Source organism: Microchirus variegatus (assembly GCF_963457635.1).
Source record: "Microchirus variegatus genome assembly, chromosome: 4".
Lineage (NCBI taxonomy): Eukaryota > Metazoa > Chordata > Actinopteri > Pleuronectiformes > Soleidae > Microchirus > Microchirus variegatus.
This window is the reverse complement of record NC_139805.1, coordinates 19,923,554-19,947,162: the sequence shown is the minus strand read 5'-3', so window position 1 is coordinate 19,947,162 and position 23,609 is coordinate 19,923,554. Positions and strand designations below refer to the sequence as shown.

Below are 23,609 nucleotides of genomic sequence, written 5' to 3'. Positions count from 1 at the left end.
AGCACAACCAACTGGAACACAGTCGCTATGTAGATTTGTGGGATCTCTCACACTGTGTCAGATTACACCGGGGCTCTGTCCTCCTCTCAGTCGCGTCGTTGCTGCATCTTCTGCTCCCGCTGCCCATGCCAGGTCCTTTTTTGGATCCATGTTTCAGGCTTAAGTACATATTTGGCAGGAGGCATACAAATGTAGGTTATAAAAGGACACACATTAGAACGCAATATATATCACACAAAGTCCCGAGTGTGTCATTGAGCAAATCCAAATTAATGTTTCAGAAGAAACAATGCAAATGCAGAACTCTTCTTCTTTATGTGCAGCTTTCTTGAACAAAAACAAGGTTTGCCAGTGATGTGGAGAGACTTTGTAGACGAGAAACTGCTGCCATCTACAGGACGCCGCCATCACTACAAACCACAATCAGGCAAAGCCATTAAACAGAGAGGAAAACCCACAAACAGAAAACTCTATATCCTCACAAAACAGGCAAATTACATTTGGGAGTCAAATTCCAAAGGCAATCTCGCAATAATGAATAACAACAGTTTGAGAATTTCACAAATAAGGATTTTAAAGAATTTTATTGAAACAATTTCAGTCCCGTTCCCTTATGGTTTTCAAAAAGCATGCTTTGGGTATTAGCAAAATCAACATTTCATGACTATTCTCCAAAGCCCTCTTTGCTAATACAGCAGCATGTATATGCTCCGAGAAAAGAAAAGGAAAAAAAAAACAAAAAAAACCCTATACAACACATCATTTTTGGCACAATTCATACAACTGTACTCCTGTGCTGGCATTTCACGACTTTCCAACAGTTTGTTCTCCATCACAGCAAAAATGTGTTTACTAATGAACTCACGCGCCATGGATTTTGACCATAAAAGGGGTGTAACGCGGTAATTATGTCTGAGTGTTTACAGTAAATAATGACAGTGAGAATCGAGGTTGCAGTACTGGGCGAGCGTTATTTCATCAAGTCCCAGATCCAGTCTTGGTCTCGGTGTGTGACGAGCCTCAGGGCACTGGCCTGTATGTAGTGTTTGAAATGGGACAGTGATATCGTTTTAAAGCCTGACATAACGTTAATAACACTTGAGCCCAGTCATGCAAATCCTGTATGAAGTAAACAGAGGACGTTTCCACTGGATGATGTGCGACAAAAGCAGTGAGAACACAAAGTAGAGAATTTGGTTGAGCGTCACATTTCATCTGACTTGGTAAACACTTTGGTAAATATGCTGGTCAGATCCACGTCGAATGGTGACGCGTCAACTCTCTTGGATTGGATTTGCTTGGATTGTGATCTCCTTGGGCAGTTTCCTTTGTTTGTTGTTTTCAAGTAAAGACACAAAGACTGTTCATTGTAACACATTCATAAAGCATGCACTCTGATGGACAAAGAGAAAAGTGTCATTTGGACAAAAAAGTGCTGATTTTTCATGTTCACATAAAAAGATCCATATAAGAAATACTTAAGGTGACTGCGCTCAACTTCTGATACAGCATTTCTAAATTTAAATCCGTCGTGACGCGACGCTTCGAAGGTGATGCGATTTTTCCGCATCTCCCTCCCGCTTAATATCTGACATCACATTTGAAAAAGGCAAAAAGTGGTCACAAGTCTTCTGAGCTGAAGGTCCACTGCTCTCCACTCAGAGGACGATCAACCATGGCTTCATCTTAACAGTCGTCTTGAATGTTCTACCATAAGGGGCGATGAGCAGACAAAAAACCAAAACACTGTCTTAAACATAACTAAAACTAGCAATAATAATAATAATAATAATAATAATAATAATAACAAAAGAGATATCAGATCTGTGGATGAACCTAGACTACTTTTTTTTTTTTAAACACTTAGAAGATGAAAGAAAATAAAAACACACAGATCTGAATCTCCCGTCTGCATCATCTTACAATTAGAGGATCTCCCAAAGTTGTTGGTGAAGTGTAGATCTGTCCATTATCTCTCTAGATATCTTTGAATTATTCTTTTGCTACAAAAAGCATCACAAATTATCGTGAAATTGACAACCAATTAAGATCTTAATGGAGATAAGCTAGGATGAAAACTTAAGTACGGTCCGCTGCTGTAACCGTTCACGGAAAATCTGCAGCTCGGGACACGACAGCAAACTTTCACACATCTCCATTATTAAGACATCTGCACATGATTTTAGAAAAGAATAGCCAGGTGCACAAATGTGCAACTGACCATGTGCATTACGAGGCATTGGTTATGACTTCATCGAGAGTGATATCCGCATCTCTTTAAAAGAGACATAATTATGAACGCCAACGGATTTGACAACTGTATGGGCAAGGCAGCTTCTGAATAAAATACTGTCTGACATTCAAGATGTGAGGACTCAAAGAGAAGAGACAGCTTTTAAGTACTGGTATTGAGGAGTGTAAAACATGATTCATTCCCCGCAGTTAAGTGTCAAAATAAATAAAAGGAAAGGAAGACGGAAAACTAAACAGAACATCACAATATTAGTTTCAGTATATGGGGGGAAAACAGATGCATGATAACTTAATTTTTCTTTTCACAAAAACAAAATTAGTTGCTCTCGGCGTAAAATCAGCAGTTTTCATCTCAGCGTCCCCTTCCTTCCAGTTTCCAAAAGTAGGAACGGTTTATTTCCAAGATACTGACTCTTCCGAACCACCGTGCACTTAAAGCAGGATGGGCTGTTGACAAAGACAAAGCCACAAAACCTTTCTTTCTCAACGCATTGCAACTACACTTATGGACCTGGCCACACCGGGCCCCAGTCCCATTTTTCCAAAAGAATGAGGAGAAACAAACGAAAGGAACGAGAAACGGATCATGTGTCCTGCTCAGTTCTCACTGACGCCTTTGGTTGCAATGAGGGGAAACGCTCCTTTCATGGCATCTTTCATGAGAACATTTCTTTAGCACAAGCGGAATTCCAGAGTTTTCCTTTATCTGCATGGTTTCCAGAGATAACAGGGAAACAAACGTCTAACGACTACTTTTCGAGTTGCTGTTGATCGTACGCAGCGATTAGTCTCTTTATATGTGCCAGTTTGTTGTGTAGATACTCACAGCGGTTCTTCTCTTGGCTATAGTTTGGATTAGTCTGCAAGGGATTTAAAAAAAAAAAAAAGCACCGTCACAGTTGGCTAATGCACTCAAATACTCATGTCATGCTCGAAAAATCAATCCTAGCCAGTGAGAGCTTACCTTCTTTATTTTATGATACTCTTGGAGAATCTGATTGTGGATTGTCTGCACAGAGAGGCACACAAAGATCAACTGGTGTGAAGAAATGAGGCATTTTCTGACAAAGCGCAAGTGTCGTACAACAAAACCTACCTTATACTTGTCTGTGCCATGTTGTAGTTGCTTGAGCTCATTGTCCAGCACGGTGAACTGCCGAGTGATGCCCTCTATCCGAGCATGCAGACCCCGGTACTCGCTGTACTCGGAGTTGAAATCGTTTTTATACCTCTGGCGCTGCTCTGGAGAGCCAATTACTGTGTAATTCCTAGGAGGGGGAAATAAGAGAATATTTAAGATGAATTATCCCAATTTTTAAGGATAAAGCACAAAGATATCCATCGTGTTCAGTGTTGAGCCTACACTAGTCCCTAGGTCCAGTGTGGAACATTAAGGAGGGTTTACCGGCTGAAACGAAACATACTAACCCACGAGTATGTTTGTTTAAGTGTTTAATTGCTTTAAATTAAAAATCTTTTATTTTTTGTAGCCTTTGACAAAAAGCTTTTACGAGTAGTTTCAGCAAGGCCTTGCTTTATGGAGGCTGCCATCTTGCAACACCTTGTTCCAACAGTAGCCAGAGCTTGTGTCTTAGCTTACTACTCAAACAAAGAAGAAAGCCACCTCTTTGTGGTATACAAAGGTCACCGTAGTTCACTGACACACTTAGGGAAAGGGAGGGGTGAGGAGTCCTGTGTTCTGCAGTCTTATGGCACGACTCCACTTTACTCGTTTTTTTTGGGCTTTTCCATTAGCGTTAGCACCTGGTGCTTTTTTTAGTCCCTCCTCTGGCAAGGTTCCAAGTGAGCTGAGCTGATACTAAAAACGTGATTTTAGATTCTTTGCCCGACACGGGCATGACTTGACCCGACCCGACCCGACCCACGAGCCAATATTTCCCGCCACTATCCTCTGGCCAGGCCGGGTCGGGCCCTTGATCAAGCATTTGTGTTTTTTCTCCCTCGTCGTGTTCGCGTGGTATGTTATAGCACGGTGTAAAAACCTGCGACCGTGAACGCATCGTTTAAAAACCAGTAAGCGTATCGTCATTAGGGTACATTTACGGCTCGCATATTAAAAAATTATAGAGTTTAAATTTGGAAGTACTGAACTAATCTCTGACTGAGGTATTACAGTAATGGAAAACGACGTGCCAGATACCAAACCGAGTAGAGTTGGGCCGAGCCGAGTCATGTTAGAGCGGAAAAGTGCCATTAACCTTTTTGATTTAACGATACATTTGAGGATATTTCAAACTGTTTTAAGCCGCTGTACTCTAGAAAAACCTCTGGAAAAATGAGTCCAGACATTTTGTGGAGCCATTGTCTGTGTTGAATGTGTTCAAAACAGCACAAAACCTTTCCATAATTTAAGCGAATCTATGAAAGCAGCATTTGTTCGTCGACTGAGACTTAAAACCATTTTTAAATACTCACAATGAGTAGTCTGCCACCTCAGGTGATGATGAAGAGATACTGATATTGTTGCACATTCCATTCAGATCTGAAACAAGGTCACACACACACAGAGAATGGCTTGAACCTGAATGTCATCTTTGCCGTCTCGGTGTGAAAGCGGCTGTAATGTGACTGGAAATGCAGCACCGCAAACAATCATTCCATCATTAGATCTACTTAACAATAATAACAATCATCTCTTAAATGTGTAACACTGCTATGTGGAGTCACAGGTGTCTATGCGAGGTAAGTGAACAGCAGCGGCCTTTAAATCAGTGAGTCACATACTGGTCACATGGTGGATCACCGACACACAGTGACGCCTAGCTACTGTCGTTTCAATCTGCATGTCAATGTTTATTTAGAAATCTTTCATGTATGATGTATTGTAGATATAGACATTTTTTTAGTAAGTCTAGATCTCTGCGTGTGTGTGTTGCTCTCACCTGTGCTTTTCTGTGGAATACTGTTGCTTTTGAGGTTTCCAGGGCTTATCTCACAGGCTTTATTAGGCTCAGGCAGACATTCCGTATGACTCTTCTCCTTCCCCTTGTCTTGCTCCTTTTCTCTTACCCTCTCCTTGCCTTTGCTCTTTTCCTTCTCTTTATGCTTTTTCGACTTCTTCTTGGATTTGCTGTTTGAGGACGAAAGACCCTTATCCCGGGGACCATCCAGGAGCGAGTGTCCAGGAGATGATGTGCTGATGCTGGGAGCAGTGAGCGCCGCTGACGCAGAAAAGAGTGAAGGAGGTTGGCTGAGCCTGTCAGATACTGCCGTTTCCTGAGAATCACAGTCTCTCCCATTGTGGCTGGAGTCATTGCTGACATCTGACAGTGCTTCAAAAGGACGAGGGATGTCCAGCACAGATAGCTGCTGGGAGCTGGAAGTCACACTGCTGTCTGACATGGAAACCACCTCTGCGTGTGTTCCTCCTGCCTCTCCTTTGGCGTCGGAGGAGCTGAACTTGCCATTAACTGGGGCTGTTGCAGCCTTGCTGGCGAGGTGTGATATTCTGGGCTTTTTGTTGGCAAGAGGGTCAATGAAGTCAGCAGCAGGTCGTTTCTGGCAGAAAAAAAGAGAGCAATTTTAGTAACAGATCCAACAACCTAGTTCAGTACAAGTTCAACTCCCCTCAGAACAAGTGGTTCTGTGGTCAGAAAAAAATAGTCTCAGGTGTGGAGGACAAGGGAGGTCTGTGGATGGAGACATGCTCTAAAACACATTTTTCTGCAGTGGGAAGGGATATAATTGGGGTTCACTCCCAAATTAAATTATTACATAATAGACAGGTTTTGATTGGCTCTGTTGGCAGTGAATAGTGGAAGAAAAACAGAGAGGAAAACTACTTTACACATAATTAATAAAGAGTCAATCTGTTTTTACAGTGGCTTCACCCACATTTGAGAAAACCACCATATACACCTGCTAATTCTGGTGAGAAAGAGGTGCAAGGTTTGCATCACACATTCTTACAGAAGGAGAAACCAGTACACAGAAACAGAATGAGAGGAAGAGTATTATCTCTCTCTTTGTGATAAATGTGACTACTGAACAACACCAGGGATAACATTACAGACTGGCCCTGTTTGACCGAGCCAGCACTTATGTCTTTGGGAGTGGCTGACCCAGTCACTGTGTGTGCCCTGACAGAAGAACCAGGGAGGAGCAGCATTTGAGCCTGGGAAGCAGTTATTGGAATATCTGTCTTCATTTTGGGCCAATATCCACGTTAGATCACAAGTCTGCCTGCAGGTGACAGGAGTAATGAAAACACAAGTGTGCGTGGAAAGTAACAAGATTAAATGATAGCAGGGGCAGAAGTTATTTTTTATCCACCTTAATGTTGATACATTCTGCAGGACTACTCAATTCTTCCCTCACCTATGTGTGCTTCATCTGCTGATTTTGTATCGCCACTGACACTAAAGAAAAAGAGCTTCAGGTAGTGTTTGCTCATGTGTTTCTGCACTGTTTACCGAGGGAGTGAACAGAGAGGAAAGGGGCTTTCAGTAGGTGTCTGCGGGAGAACAACCTGAGAGGAAGGAGCTATTAATATAACATAGCAGCTCCCTCTACCTAATGGAAGTGTAAACATAAACACAAGAATCTGGACAAACCTAAAAAGAGAGCGACAGGATGAGGAATCAAGAAAAAAAAAAGAAATTAAACTAACATCAAGTGAATAGAGAAGGAGGAAGTTTGAACTTCTGTTTAGGAAAATAGAGTAGAGTTGCAATCCATGTACACATGCATTTGTAATTACCACTAGTCTGAAACTGAAACGTAGTGAAACTGAAATTCAAAGGAGACCGAGGATAAACAAATCACTTTGGGAGAATTTAGTAAAAACCCTCCATGGGAAATACCAGGAAATTACCCAGAGAACAGCGACAACCCATTCAGCAGGCCATGTACACAAATACACTCAGTATGTTAGTATTAGGTGTTTTACGGGCTACTTGTTAGCATGTTCAGTCTTCCTTCCATCCGTTAACTTAAAAATATCCAATTCTTTTCACTGATAAAACATAAAAACAGTGTCATTGGTCCAAAAATGTGTCCCAGCTTCTTCTATTATTATGTGTGAAGGACCATGAGACAGCATGAGCGTCTCAAAAGGGGAAAAATCATGATGAAACAAAAGTGATCCAACTCTATGAATGTAGTAAAACACTGGTGCTCGATGTGTTAACTGGGAACAGGGAGCTCACCTGAGAGGGTGAGCTGCTGGCCGGCTCTTTGGGGGGGCTCTCTGGTGGAGGCGCAGTGCTGTTCTGGGTCTGGCATTGCTTCCTGTGAGGAAAAACGTTTGATATTATTTCTGCACAATATGATATTTGTATGTCTGGTCGGAGGGATTGTATTTTATTTATAATTACCCAAGTATCACAGCATTTCATTAGCACACCATTTATTACTATTTCCACACATCTTAATTTTATATTCAGTGATTTATACTACAATGACACTCAAACAAAAGATTTAAAAGATTCAAACTCTTATTTTCATTGAGCTAATTCTACAGCATTGAACACACAGGCTCTTTGTGAGACCGAGATGGTCTCTATGACAACTGAGTGAAGGAGGAGCTACTTGACAGAGCAGCGTTTTATCAAAACACTTCACCACACATACATGCATGGATGGGACAATTAAATCATTTTGAAACCTGGACACATTTTCAACCAGTTTAACGGTAAAAAGATTTAAACAAATTATTCTGCTTTGAAAATTTTTTAAAGCAGAATTTGAACACCAATTTGTTGCACATTTCTTTTATATTTGAACAATCTTGGCAGAGAGTGCAGGACACATGAGAAAGTGGAACAACACGGACACCAGTGAAAGAGACAAAGTGAGCAGGACTATGGCAGAGCAGCTCTTGCAGCTTACGGAGTAAGATGATGTTTGGGAGGTTTTGAAGACAATACCCCACACAACTGGCTCAATGTTCTTTAAATGGGATCTTGATATCTTTTTTTCTTGTCACTCTATCCCTCATCTCCACAAGATAACAGTTGTACTCACACCTGTATTTTAACTATTTTAGAGGCGTGCGTCGAACTATTATGTGCTGTGCCAGTGTCAAAACTAAGACCTTTGCCAATCGAATGAACCAGCATTTAACCAGCATAGCCAGGACAAAGTTAACTCAGCACAACAACCACTCAAACACACAACAGTCACTGAGATTCACTCGTGAAAAAAGCATCACTATCTGCTTCTAGCTCGGGGTTCATTCACTGATGTAAACCGATAAAGCCAAAGAACAAGGATGACATTTCATTTTAAAATGTTAACGCACACGCAGGGATGCTGCGGTATCATTATCAGTAGGGGGCAGTTGAATACACCATGTCTCGTCAATGCCCCACCCGAGTTCAATCAGTGTGTTGTGTGTGTGTGTGTGTGTGTGTGTGTGTGTGTGTGTGTGTGTGTGTGTGTGTGTGTGTGTGTGTGTGTGTGTGTGTGTGTGTGTGCTGTGGGGCCAGTCACATAGACAGGTGGAAGCCTCAAAGTGAGACGCTGGGCCAAACCGACATGGGTAAACCCTGGACTGTTGCCTTCTTCACACACAGATCAGCATGTGCTGGAACGCATGTTGCATCATGGGCGAGTTTTCGATCGTGTTGCTGTGCTACTGCACGACTGAGGACTGTGTTCTCTCAAAACTCTAGGGGAGCCGGCGAGGGAGGGAGGGAGGGAGGGGGAATGAGGTGGGAGGCTGTGATTGTTAGTCAGCTGATAAACTCACAAACAGAGCTCAAAGTACAGTAAAAACACAGGCACACGAGTGGCTTCTGGACACGCATGCCTTTGCAAACACGATACATTACATACACACACACACAAGCACACACAACACACACGTAACAACTAAATACAGAACACACTGCGTGACCAGGACCTCATGATGAAATACAACTGTATACTGCAGCTCGAGCTGAAACAATTACTTGATTAATCGATTACTAAATGAGTCGTCAACTATTTTGAAAACTGATTAATCGGTTTGAAGCTTTTCTCATTATTTAAAACAACATTTCTGATTATTTCAACTTATTAAAGGTGAATATTTTCTTTGTTTCTTTGCTCCATATAACAAAGAAATCATAAAAGTGGACAAAACGTCATAATTTCCAGGTTTGACTAAACACTGATCAACATTTTTCTGACATTTTATGGGCCAAACAATTACTCCATTAATCGATTATTTGCAGCTCTAACGGCAGCATTATAGCAACATTAAAGCTCGGGCAGCAAACATATTTGTGCTCATACGGAGCATTATTTCCTCAATTACCTTTCAGCATAATATAAATCATGAGATCTTGAGAGAACTTGACCTTTATTTTTATTTTTACCTCCTCTAATCTCTGTTTCCAGCCATAACAAAATCTGGCCTGTAATAGATGACTTTGGCCAATCACAGAGCAGTTAAGAGAGATAGAGAGGTCATCTCATATTGGCTGTTCTACTAATCACATCCATTCAAAGGAAAGGTCACTATTTTAGTATTGGTAACATCTGCCTGTGTTTCACAGCAGCCAGAATTTTAAAAAAAGAAAAGAAAGGAGTCTGATAACCAATGTAATAAACATCAGTATTGATGGTGGGAGAGATTCCCTCAGATCATCCATCTTTTTGTAGTCATGAGTCTGTGCTCATCTGGTGGGATGGACTAAGGACGAGGAGCCACATTAGCATTATTAAACAACTATTGTTGTAGCTATCCCACAGCTTTAATGTGGCAACATCTCAACATCAATATTTCAATATACTGTCGAATTAATGAATAAATATACAAGCTATTATCAAAATCTCAGCATCAACATCTGAGCCATCCATGTCAAGGTGCCATTTTTGACTCCACTATGTAAACAAAATGTCAACACAGAGAAATGCTGCCTGGTCTATATTTAGACATCTGGAAGCCTGATTTTCCTTAGTGTCCCAGATCCTGAGAGGCATGATTTTTCCACTGGGAAGAAAGCCAGCAGTTCATGCTGTCAACAAACACAACACTTTGACCAACAACAAGTGCAACTCACAGAAATAGATTATGGGGACACAATGGGGATAATGTAACCTCCACAGATTTATATTCAAGAGAAATTCAACCGCATCTCATCTACCATAATCTGAAATGTTTACATACCGAGATATTTAAAAGGCAAACATCTTACATGTTCCTTTCCTGACATTCCTGACATACCGGCGTCATCACTCTGTGGCCTCAGCTCACCACACAATCAACACAAACAACAAAACAACAGTTTGCATTGTCACAAAGTTACGCCACAGTGGCCTGAATCAAAACCTTCAGAACAGTGGACCTATTTGAAGCAAATATAAGGAAAGGAGCAGATTCAACAAAGACATAAGAAACAAAATCTTTTAGAAAATCACTTTTACAGTATCTGCTATAGTTTCTCTGGTATGTGGTTCAGGAGGTAAAGTCTGCATTTTAATTCCAAGTTCCTCTCGGCCACAGGTCCAAGAGTCCCTGAGCAAGACATCCAACTGCCTAATTATGCCCGACTGTGGTGCTGACAGTATATGAATGGCATGTATGGGGGATTCACAAAAGCAGCAAACACAGCAGCACAGTATGAATGTGTAGCTGCTGCTGCTGCTGCTGTTGTTGTAGAATGATAACAGCAAAAACAACTGCACTTTACGCCAATAATAAAAATATAATGCAAATGTATCCATTAATCGATTATTCATCATCAGATACTAAATCAATTGCCAACAACTTTGATAATAGATTAATTGGTTTAAGGGCATATCTTTTCTCCATATAACAAAGCAATCATTAACACTGAATAGTTTGGGTTTGTGGACAAAGCAAGACGTTTGAGGACATCATTGTGACATTTGATGACCATTTTTCAACATTTGTGAACCCGATAACTAAAGAATAAAGAAAATAATCGGGAGTTGTAGCCCTATTATCTAACTTACCTAAACAAGATTCTCTTGAGAAGCTGCTGGTCTCCTTCTGTGTAGCCAGGCCAGTCCTTCTGAATTTCCTTATATAAAAAATCCTTCAATGTGAAGGTGCTGTCTCTCCCACTCAAGTTTGCCACCTAGGAAATGCAAAAGAGCCACAATTGAGTGGACTGACCTCTGCGGATGGGAATAATGAGGTGTAAACAGGAACTTCACTCTCTCTTCTGCAGTCGTTTGATAAAGGAATAAGTTCATGTTGTGTGTTTGTGTGTCAGACCTGTTGCAGGTGGCTGTCCAGGGAGTCTTTGTCTAATGGTGTGAGGCCGTCTTTCTGCAACCTTAGGATCAGCTCGGGCTTCTTGTATGGCTTGAGGGCCAGCAAGTGTATGAGGCGCTCTCGCAGCGGCCGGTTCTGAGCCGCACCTTTCTTCAGGGAATTGCTCGAGATGATAACGGGCCGAGACGTTCTCCGCGATGGGGCGATGTCCGAGAGGCCCGGTGCTGGTTTTCGTATTTGAACCTTTTTGCCTGAGAGAAATAACAGAAGTGCAGTTAGAGAGTAATATTAGTTATATCATCATTGGTAGAATGAAAAATTGCTCTTCTGTTACCCTTACCCTAACCCATCATATCATATATATGGGTAACACTTTAGATTAGGGAACACATATTCACCATTAACTAGGTGTTTACTAACATGCATACAAGTGGCATAGCAGCACTTCATTAGTAAATATTAAGCCCTTTTAACACCGTATGTAGGAAAAATCATAATTTGTATCGTAATATATGTAGAATAAGGTGTTAATACATGCTTAATAATTTCTAATAAAGGGCTAGTATGCGTCATTTGTTAGTAAGCACCTAGTCTAACTAATCTAAAGTGTTACACGTATAAGATATTACTTTGTGGTGTAAGAATCAAAGTGAAGAAAACAATGAGAAATCGGCACAGATTTCATAAATACGTCTGAAGTGGAAAACTAGTTACTCTAGAGTTAACTGACAAGTTTAAAGGATAATTATCTAACTATCTACCAGTGAAACAAATCCAGTTATTTTTAGCTGCTTTCATAAAGAAACTTTTTCAGAGTTGTGTTTATGAGTAATGAGTCAACTTTTCCCTGACTGCTATAACAAGCATCAAAATTCTTCACTGTTCAGTATGAACTTACTTTTCTTTTCTTTTGCCTCATTGCTGTACAGGGAATGGGCTTAGAGTGGATTTCATTCTGAGCATACAGTAAGGCAGGGCTGCTGTGGTTTTCTGTTGCAACTCAAACATGATTTTTAATGCAGCTCAGGGACAAAAAACAAAAAAAAAGTCAGGAAGTTGATGTGTTTTGCCTGAGGAAAAAAAGAGGATCTAAGCGTACGTGGTGCATCACATGTTTTCAATAACGTCCCGGTAACAGATGAGGCATGCAGGCAGAGTGCTTGACCTCAGCCCACAGACCGAAACAACCTGCCAGCAGTCTGTGACTGACACGTCGTCTTTACGTGCCAGTATCGCGTCTCCTCACCTACATATCTTCCCCCTGGCTTGATGACAATGGCACTCCTACTGCGTGTCTCCTCCTCAACCTGGGCCATGCTTTCCCTGGCCTTCTGGTACGAGTCGTCTGTGGCACATACTGTAATCTTGTCCTGGATCCCACCCAAACAATCCAACTGAATGCTCCCTTCACTGCCAAACACAAAGAGGTGACGGTGAGAGAGGGAAATAGGGATTGAGTGATGAGAAACTCTGAAGGTGCTGCATGATTAGATTGTGAGTTATTTGAAGCAGACAGGTAACAAGCCAGTACCATGTTACAGCATATGTTAGAGGATACTATTTTAAGATAATGAAGACAGACCCACCACTATTGGTATATTTAATTCCCAGCTTCAGCCTTAAATATCTTCCTATTTGCAAAAACTCATCCCTCCAATGAGCATTTATGCCTAGGTGACTTTATTTAAACAGCCTAGGGGCACAACTATTAGTTCTTCAATTTCTGTACAACTGTGGGTCCCCACAGTACGACTTACTGCCACATCAATTCCCATTCTTTCCGGCTCGCTTTGATTCTCCACCACTTTGATGAGGATTTGGCAGAAAATGAGCTGGTGCCGGTGCAGTAACAGTAACTGGAAGCTGAGCTCTGTCATTTGGGTTTCACTTTGGTACTCAAGGCTGATTAGGATCCAGTCACAGATGCGGATGAACTCCACCTGACCCACTTGTTAAAAATATTTTCAGAGCGACCGGGACAGAAAGATGACAGTCAGAGAGAAGCTGTGTCGTTTGAGAGAGCAGTTTGCTCATGTTAGGCTCCAGGAAATGTGAAGAATTAAGTTAATGGGCTTGATTTGTGGAAGGGAACGATTAGTACACAAGCAGTGCTTGACAAACTTCAGTTGAAAACCGAAAATAAAACGGTGGACTAACTCATTTAATTTAATGATAACAGTTTAGAAACAATACTGGGAAAAAGATGTTGATTAAAGCTGGGGTAGGCAGTTAATTTGTGAGTTTATTGTCCAAACATTGTTGTAAACTAATGTTGTGGGATAGAGGTTTTCTGTCCTGAGCCGCTCCCATCAGATAAGCATGCTTCATATGTGGCCTGTGGCAATACCTCCATCTCTGAAATCAAATGCATGGCTAATATTGACATTTTATCGCTCGTCTGACTCTCTTTCAGAGTTTTTCTCTTTGTTTGGGCTTTGCTCTGTAGACATTTGTTAGTATTCATGATATAGCAACCATTCCACAGAAGGGACGTAAACTGCCCCAGTCAAAAAGTCACACACTCTGATTATGGCACTTTGATAAGCTGAAGCAAATGTCACAACATTTATCTCATTCCACAGATGCATCATTTTTTTTGTCAAGATCTTGTAGTTATGATGGGAGAGTTTGTCGAGGGTGTGAAGTTTTCTCAAGCACCTCACAAAAGATTCTCCCAGGGTTAAGGTGTGGACTGTGGTGGCCAATCCATAAGTAAAAATGATGTTTAATGCTCCATGAACCATTCTTACACAATTTGAATCTGATGACTCTCATTTCATGGGCACTTAACTTTTGCTGAACCTAGAGCTGACAAACAGAAGAAACCTCAGAACATGACTTCTAGGGGAGGCACTAAGCAAAATATTAGTTTAGGTTTTTTTGAGCCAGGCAGTACATAATGTGTGCAACTGCTAACAGAGTAGCCAACAGAGCTGCACTCACTCTAAACCGACTCATTATTAAGGCTGGATATTGAACTTTTGACCTAACTTCAGACTGGGTATTGAACTTTAATACTTAAGTGGTATTGACTGGGTACTGAGCGTCTTCTGTATCCCCTTAAATTGAAAATGTGTTTTCATTTGATATCACAATACCCTGATGAGGTCAGGTGCTATTAACAAATAAATGGGACAGTATATATTGTTTTTTTTTGTTAAAATGAATTTGACATACATTTGATGCATGTAAATTTGACAACTGGTAACTAAAAAGCATTTTCAGGTGTTGGTACACAAGTCCACATATCAATGTCAATTTGACCTTTTCACACTTGATTTATTGAAAAATAAATAGGTTACAGGTACATATTTCACTATATGTAATGCAAGGGCACCTATGTTGCCACCTCTGTGTTCATTTTTTGTTTCTGAAAAAGATTTGGTTACACAGAGCCAGCATTAGAGTGAAAGTGAGTGAGAATCAGTGTTTGCTTTCACCTGGTGATGTACTGCTGGATGCAGTCAAAGCTGCCCTGGGGGTTATCTCTGCCCACATTTGACAGGTAGAAAGTAAACGTTTGCAGTTCACTGGAATTTTCTGAACGTGGTATTGAAATTTTCTGTTGAAGACAAACACAAAACAACAAAGGCATTCATGAATATCATTTCTCCTTTCTTTTTAATAAGAATATTATACACACACACACACACACACACACACACACACACACACACACACACACACACACACACACACACACACACACACACACACACACACACACACACACACACACACACACACACACACACACACACACACACACACACACACACACACACACACACACACACACACACACACACACACACACACACACACACACACACACACACACACACACACACACACACACACACACACACACACACACACACACACACACACACACACACACACACACACACACACACACACACACACACACACACAGACATCTTACTTTACTCATAAATATTATCTGTCTGCAAAACAGTGGATAAAGGTATTTTCTTTCTGGCATCAAAAATGCTGAATTCAGAATTCACGGCTTTCTCCAACTCCAGCTGATATACTGCATGCTACGATAGCAACTGTGCTACACCACCATGTGCAAATTCCTGAAGCAGAAGAACTGGGTATTTCTGCAGTCTGCATTTCCTCCCCCATAATTACCTCCCTCCCAAACGCAAGGTGCTGCTTCCAAGAGACTTGAAATAAAGTGGAATTAATCACTGTCAACTGTCTGCCAAACTCCACAAACTACTCATCAATATCAAGCTGTGTGACAATTTTTAAATGGAGCAAATAATTTGAGGAGTGACTACTGGGTAAGGGATGATTTTGGCTTTCCCTATTTTACAATGCACTTTAAACTATTGATCGTTCAGTGGAGGCAGAAAAACGCTTCACATTTTAATGGAGCAGAAAGGTGTATGTGTAATCTTCTTAGTGAGCAATGTGAGAGGTGAAGCCCAGAAAGCTCCCAGTGAATATTAATTCAAGTGGCGTCACAGCCAAGACTGGAAAATGACACTGAGGTAGGGTATCAAACTGACCTGTGGTCAGAGTGCAGGCAGCTCAGCTCTGTTTACCAGGGGCCTCAACACGTGGACAGGCTGCAGGTGACCGACTATAAAAAAATACTCTATTTGCCTTTGTGGAGGATCTGTTCATTTGACACCTATTTGGGACCAACAGATTATTTCAGTACTTTGATTTTCCTGCTGACCTAGAACTTGTAAATCTGCTCCTCCACAATGTTTTTAGAATGCATTACTGTTGCTCCAATTACACCTGTTGTTTACACTATTCTGGAGTAGTATAATATGACATTTTGGTCACAAATTTTTTTTTTTTGAATTTTCAGATTTTGGACGACATAGTATATTATGACGTTTTGGTCAAATTTTGGACCAAAATCTTTTTTTCACAAAAATTGTCAGATTTTTGCTGAAATAGTGTAGTATGACATTGAGGTCGACGGCACAGTATAGTATGACGTTTTGGTCACATTTTGGGCTAAACATTTTTTTTTTATTTTTCCGATTTTGGACGACATAGTATAGTATGACGTTTTGGTCAAATTTTGGACCAAAATTTTCAATCACAACTCTATTTAAGTGGTGAATGTAAAACACTGTGAAGACCTGCTGTCAGTAACAGTTCTAGCCCTTTGACAGTTCAAGAAAAAAAAATCTCTGCATCACAGAAAGGGATGTCTTCTCATTAATATTTTCTCAAACTAAACAAACAGCTTGAGTATGAATAATCTGCTTCCTGTTTACACCAGCACGCACATGTCCAGTACCCGTGAATGGTGGTGTGATATGCCTTTTTGAGGCACGTTAGGCCAAGGCCACAATGAACGTGTGTACAAGCATGCAAGGTGCATCGCTGATCTGTTGTTCACACACAGAGCTTACTGCTGTGGACCTGCTGCTATAATTTACACAAGGTTTGCCATTTCAAATTGTGCTTTTACTTTGAAACAAGAACAGGACATGCTGCGTGACATAAGCAACAGAAACAGATGTTGACAGTGTGGTGAAAGATTATTTCCACTACCTAATTTGCAATGAAACTCATGTGGACAAAATAGGGGATTATTCCAGAATGGGTTATGTGGCTCACTTGTTTCAGACGCATCTGAGGTCTCATGTGGGAAGTGTGGCAGCTCTATTCAGTTAACATTTGCCGAAATGAAAAGCAAAACGTTCTGCAACGCTGTATTAGTATGAAACCTTTGAACTGGACCTTACACACTTGTCTGGATAAAGATCGTTTTAAATTTAAAACAAAGACAAAATGTACATTATTATTAGTGCAGATGTACAGGGATGTTGATCTGTAAGCGTTCCTGCATCTCTGACCCAACTTTCAGAGAACCCGCGAAAGAGAGCAAACCAATCAGGAAGACCAATGAACGACCGGACCAACACATCAAACTCAACCGATGCAACTTGGCGGCTTCTGTCAGGTAGGGTAGCATGGGCTAAACGCGCGTGGAAAGTTGGGCTGTCAATCAAATCTCGCTCGCTCTCAGAAACCAAGACCAATCACAATAGAGCCAGTCCTCCCGGGTTCCCTCCCCCAAGTTGAAAGTAAACCCAAACGAGCAGAACTCAACTTTGAGAGGGCACAGTGGTTTTCGAGGGCAGTTCTCCCTCTAGTGGCTGCTTTGCTCGCTGCTTAAAGATTCCTCCTCTCTCTTGTAGTGTGCGGTCAGAGAGCATATCTACACATGTGGAATAATATTGGAACCAACTAGTGGAACCCTAGTTAATGTTATTGGTTAAAAACCTGTGTTAGTCCGACTATTTCATGTCAATAAATATCTGCTTTGAAAAAAGGTCCATTACGTCTATACACAGTGTCTATATACTCAAACATACCCACACACACAGCCTCTCCTTCAACCTACCTTAATGAATAAGAACAACTTTCCATCTACACACTGTACATTCCAACTGTACACTGCATTTTACATTCACAGCTGCTTCATCCCTGTGGTCCTACCTCATGTTTCAAGCTAAGCCTAAGCAAAAGAGATCAACCAGCAGTGAGTATTTACACTGAATAACCCAGTTCTGGCAATAACAATATGGCATTTCTGCTATGAAACAAAGACAAGTGACTCCTGATGTGTATTGAACTCATTTATCCCTCTCTGCAGTTAGGCTTTTGTTCATAAGGCTGTAAAAACAATTAAGCCAGCAGCTCCGTCTCGTCTGAACTACATCACAAACACGATCACATATAAAGTATGTATTCATGGGAAGAGAGAACAAGGCAGTGGTGTTGAAACATGAAAACACTTGCATTGAGTGAATGCAAAAGTACCGAGGAACAAAGGAGATGGGTTAAGTACATAAACCCAGCGATGATTAAGAAGCAGAGGAACTGACTGAGAGGCACGGCACAGCGGAGTGACTCAGCTGACTCACAGCGTCACAGAGGATGAAAGAGGCTCCTCCACACCAAATGGTCTGAGCTCAAACTTGAAAGTGTTGAAACCACAGCTGCGCCGTGCATACAATAATTTAGTCCTTCATCTAAGACGATAGGTTTTACAGAAAAATGGGTCATTCATGAAGATGAAAGCTGACAAAACTTTTGTTTTTCTAGCGAATATGGCAAGAACTACACTCCTTAAAGCTCCCATAGAACGAAAGTACCAATTAACGTGTTTTTTTGGTGTGTATCTGCACCATCACCTCGTTTATGAAGCCCTGAAGTTTCAAAAACAAACTGTTCAGCCACCGCTGAGAACGCCGTTTTTGTATTGTAATCTCAGGCTCAGCGAGATATCTGAAAAAGAACCCGGTCCGGTTACGTAAACAGCAGTTCTCCTGAACAGCGGATCCTCCTGGTCCGGGCACTAGTCCGGGCACATCCGGTTGTGTACATTGAACCGCAGAAGAAGAAGAACGTCTGTTGTGGAGGTGTTTTCACGAGCGACTCTGGGTGCGACTCTGGGTCTAAGGCGTAAAAGGGACTGCGGCGGGGAGTTGTGACGAAGCTGTTTTTAAACATTGTTAAAACAATGTTTTGATAATGAGTAGCTGTGGATCCACCTTTCCAGAGGGGGAGCTGCATTTCCGAGAGCTGGTGTGCTAATTACATCACTTCCAGGTATTGGCCAATCGCAAGACAGTTGGGAAGGCTCTACGCTGGCTGGCCAATCAAAACACAGTTATGACTTTTGGGGGTGAGATTTCAGTCTGAAACAGCATGACTGACGAGAGCTTCAGTGAGGAGAGATTTCTATCGGCTCAGTTACAGCAACTAGGAGGTTTTTGACCATAAAAACAAGTTAATGTATGCAAGTAGACCTCCATAACTTGCATATATGTGCCATCGGACCACTCTATGGGAGCTTTAAACACAGTGATTCAATGAGTAAGGTTTGTAAGGTTGGGGGAGATATGGCCAAAAAGTCAGATAATTAAAGATTGATTTTTTTTTTTTGCTCATGTTAAATGTAAAGAACCAGCTAATTGTGGTTTTGATCTTTAGGTTTTGATCTTTTTTTGTGTTTTTTTTGCTCATAGACAAACACTGCCAAATAAATAACTCTATGGTGGAGGTAATTATTGTTATTGAATTTTTGCCCAGCCCAAAGCTTTAGACAGAGTTACTCAAAGTAAACGTAACTGGTACCACAAAACCTTAACAAAATAGAGCAATGGAAAAAAAGAAAGAAGAAGAGCAGAAATGAAAGGGCTTGTAGAGATTTCTTTAAAACTGCATGAAGGGGAGGGAGCGACAATGAAACGCATCATCTCTACAAGTAATAATCTTCTTTGTATAGCTTTTTCTAAGGGTGGAAGGTTTGTCCCACCAACCCCTCTGTGTTTTACTTGCAGCTGTAGGCAAATAATGGCTCTTTTCAGGTTAGGCTGCCTGAAGAGGACCAACCCCCACGCACTTCGTCTAGTCTTCTGTCCAAGGCCAGAGAAGCAAAAAGGAGCAAATAGTAAATGCAAAAAGAGAAAAAAATAATAGATTAAAGGTTTTGCCTTACACAAACAATCAGCTGACCTTTAACATGCATAAGCAATTTGGTCCTACATGAGAGTAAATAAGTGAGTAATCCCACCAACACTGTGTAAGGACAACAAGCTAATACTTTCGTTTTTACAGTCTGATCGTATGTTCAAAATTCATCCGATAGAAAGGTTGACATTTGTCATCATTAAAAAAAAGGTAAATAGTAAAAAAAAAAATAGGGAGATACCAAACTAAACCTATCTTACCAGTTCACCATGCTCTGCCAACATCTGGCAAGATCAGATACACGGCAAAATCTATGGATGACTTTCAGCCACTTCCACTAAGTTTTCCAGAAGCAAAGAGGACAAGTCAGAAACAAACTTTGGAGCATGTCAGAGAGAGTACCAGAACAGCAAGCATAGACCAACTTTACTCACTCGTAGCCACTGGCAAGTTGTGCAACATTAATAAAGGAAAGAAGCAGGAGTTTTCCCCACAATCACTGACACACATCACATACGAGTGCTTGAAGCCACGGTAATGGCCAGCAGGACATTTTCAGGAGAAATAATACCAGTGTGGGCACAGGTTTTTCAGCATGACACACAGTTAATGGAGCCCATGTATGTGCTTTTATTGGCCACTTAAAATCTGAACCTAAACCTGACTGGATAAATACCTTGTAACTTCCTTCTGTTTTCCTCTTCCTCTTGAATTCCTTCCTTTCCAAAGACACATTTGTGTGTGTACGTGTGTGTGTGTGTTCCAGTCACATTATGGGGACAAAAGGTAAGTCCCCACAATGTAAATTATTAAATATTAAGGTAGAGACATGTTGTATGGTTAGGCTGTGGTGAGGATTAGGTTAGGACAGGAGTAGTTATGGTTAAGGTTAGAGTCAGTTTTCAGGGAATGAATAGAAGTCGAGAGAGAGCGGGTAGAGAGCTGTACCAGATGACTGAATATGAATGAATAAATAAATGAATATGGAATGTCATTGTCATCGACAGCCAGGCCATCTGCTCTGCAATTTAGCCACTTTTGCACTTCTGCCCATCATTCTGATCTCAACAGTAAAAGATTTCCACTGCATCAATAAAATGCATTATTTTACTTTTACAGACAACCTAAAATCAGGAGATAAGAAACATCAGTTCTACGATCTGAATTATGCATTTCATTTATATGTAAACATCACAGTAATGATGTTATACAAATGTGTGAGGCAAGCCATTAAATGAACCTATAGTTTATGTCAACGGTCCTCACAGGCAGCCAAATCTATAACCATCTTACAAAGCGCTTGGGTTCTCTTTCATGGCACTTTTCCATTATACAGGTCTAGTGCTTGGTCATTGTGTGAATTTTTGGGCTTCTCTGCTCTTAATAATGCTGTCTATATAAAGTGCCTTGAGATCATGTAAGTTGTGTTCCGGCACTATACAAACAAAATTTAATTGAATAGTGTGACTCGGATCGACTGGGGTTTTTGAGTTTTTCTTCGTCACTACTAGTTTCGTGTAGCCAACCCTGCCCACGCTGAGGAGGTACTATAGTAATGGAAAACGACGTGCTCGATACCAAACGGAGTTGAGTCAAGCCGAGTAGTGCTCCGACTGAATAATGAAAAATCGCTATTGTGCACCAGTCACAAGGCTGCAGCCACATTTGTGATACAGACCTCGTTATATTTTTTCCTTCTCTATATATCTTGAATTTTGTCTCAGACTTGGTGGTCTTCATTAGAAAACTTAAAAATTGCAAGGGGAAGCACTAAATCAGTATTCTTAATGGAATAAAAACAAACTGACACATATACGCACCCTTAACTAATTTTACAGTTGAGATCTAGGCATGGTGCTTTTTCGGGAATTGTGGTTGTTAAGATTAACTGGTTATAGTTAAGGTTAGGGATCATGCTGTCCAAGCGAATGGGTGTCAATTCAGAGTCCGAAGAATTTAGCTGGATAAAGGTGTGTGTGTGTGTGTGTGTGTGTGTGTGTGTGTGTGTGTGTGTGTGTGTGTGTGTGTGTGTGTGTGTGTGTGTGTGTGTGTGTGATTGTCTGTGTGTGTGTCTCCGCAACAGTGGTTTAGGACCATCATTTACACAAACAGCTTAGCATGACAACACCTTAGACAGAGATGGATAAGTAGCACAATGCTACACTACATGACGCAGACCACTGGACGTCTTGCCCAACTCAAGCTTGCCAGTACAGATGAGCAAATATGCATGTCAGACTGGGCAGGCTCACACTTGCAAACCTCCCCTATTTTGCCCAGGGAGGAAGCATCCGCTTACATAGAAAATGCTTGTGAGCATGAGAATGTTTATTTTATTTGAATGTGCAGACTTAACTGCTCATAAAGGGAGCAGTGAGGATTTTGTCATAAACAAGGACATACCAGCTCCCATCTCAGACGGAGGCTCAACGAAATAAAGCAATTTATAGTACCAGTCAAGATTTTAGCCACAAAATTGTGTACTGTACATCTCATTTAGTCCATCTTGATCAGAATGTACTTGCTTTTCCCTTATGCCGCTAAAGAGCGAGGCAAGAGGCAACAGTTAGGCTAACCTAAGCTCAACAACCAACTGCAGCATTCATTCTTGAGCCCCCTTTGTTTCTTTAACTATTCTCTTTGCATTTAACTAGACGTTCATACTGCTGAAACAGATGGTACCAGCTGACAAGTGTTTCCATCCCACAACCATACAGTACATTACAGTGTTTTAAGAGCAAAGACCATCAGCCATGTTTCCTACAGAAATAAGTACACGTCGAGTCATACAACACATAGAGCTCACAGACTGCATGTTATGCAATTAGAACAAAGTAAACTCACAGCAGACACCGACTGCAGAGCTTCCTTGCATCTTTGGCTGACAGCTTACCAGAAATACCTAGGCTGGATTATTGAAAACCAGGAAGTGGCCATGCATATGGTCAATTCAGAACAGTTGCACCAGCACATCACGTGGCACTCTCTTAATCAAACAAGCTAGCAATCAAAAACATTGCTAGCTTGCCGTTCACAGTGTTTACCAACAACAACAAAAAACTGTAATTATTTTCATATTTACACATATATTTGGAGAAGATAGCAAGGATGAGAAAAAGAAAGACATCTTACCCCTTGATTTCCATTAAATCTGATCAACGGTTGTAATGACAGCACCTGTAAAAGACAGATGATAACAGCATTATTTTTCAAGCACATCAACATATAGTATCTAATGTAGGCACATTTTTTAGTTCAAGTCCCTCAGGACATGAACTGCACATACAAAAAAAAAAAAGATCAACCCTTAATTTCCTGGAAATATTATATTAGCTTTAAGGCAAGCTTGAGTCATGCATTTGAATTTCATGAAATTAAACGAGCATTAAAAAGAAAACCGTGTACAGTACACCATATAAAGCGGACAATGAATAACTATTATTTACTTCTGTCATTTAACAAAATCCACTTACAAATTGTACACATCTATGAGAAAGGCTAGATACATTTTTACATTAGGCACGGCTTACACACATAAACACACATAAACGGGCATGGTCAAAATATCACATACCACATTTTATATCGAGACTAAAATTGGCCCTTGCCTTTAAATAAACCAGGGCCACTACCTTCAATGAAACTACTTTAAGTCCTAAAGCAGGAGAGTGGATTTGTAAGGTAC

The 23,609-nt window shown here is 40.9% G+C and overlaps 1 protein-coding gene across 1 annotated transcript in view; it reads right to left on the bottom strand.

The window, feature by feature from the left end:
• Window positions 1-569: 569 nt before the first annotated feature.
• ell (elongation factor RNA polymerase II) overlaps window positions 570-23,609 on the bottom strand; it is a 37,247-nt gene continuing 14,207 nt past the window's right edge. Inside the window, exons 2-12 of the mRNA XM_083887902.1 lie at window positions 23,057-23,101; window positions 14,884-15,005; window positions 12,690-12,853; window positions 11,444-11,694; window positions 11,179-11,303; window positions 7,422-7,503; window positions 5,157-5,772; window positions 4,690-4,756; window positions 3,350-3,521; window positions 3,218-3,262; window positions 570-3,113 (exon numbers count right to left, since the gene is read on the bottom strand). Of these exons, the coding sequence (XP_083744028.1) occupies window positions 3,003-3,113; window positions 3,218-3,262; window positions 3,350-3,521; window positions 4,690-4,756; window positions 5,157-5,772; window positions 7,422-7,503; window positions 11,179-11,303; window positions 11,444-11,694; window positions 12,690-12,853; window positions 14,884-15,005; window positions 23,057-23,101 (1,800 nt within the window). The 3' untranslated portion in view covers window positions 570-3,002. The remainder of the gene's footprint in view (window positions 3,114-3,217; window positions 3,263-3,349; window positions 3,522-4,689; window positions 4,757-5,156; window positions 5,773-7,421; window positions 7,504-11,178; window positions 11,304-11,443; window positions 11,695-12,689; window positions 12,854-14,883; window positions 15,006-23,056; window positions 23,102-23,609) is intronic.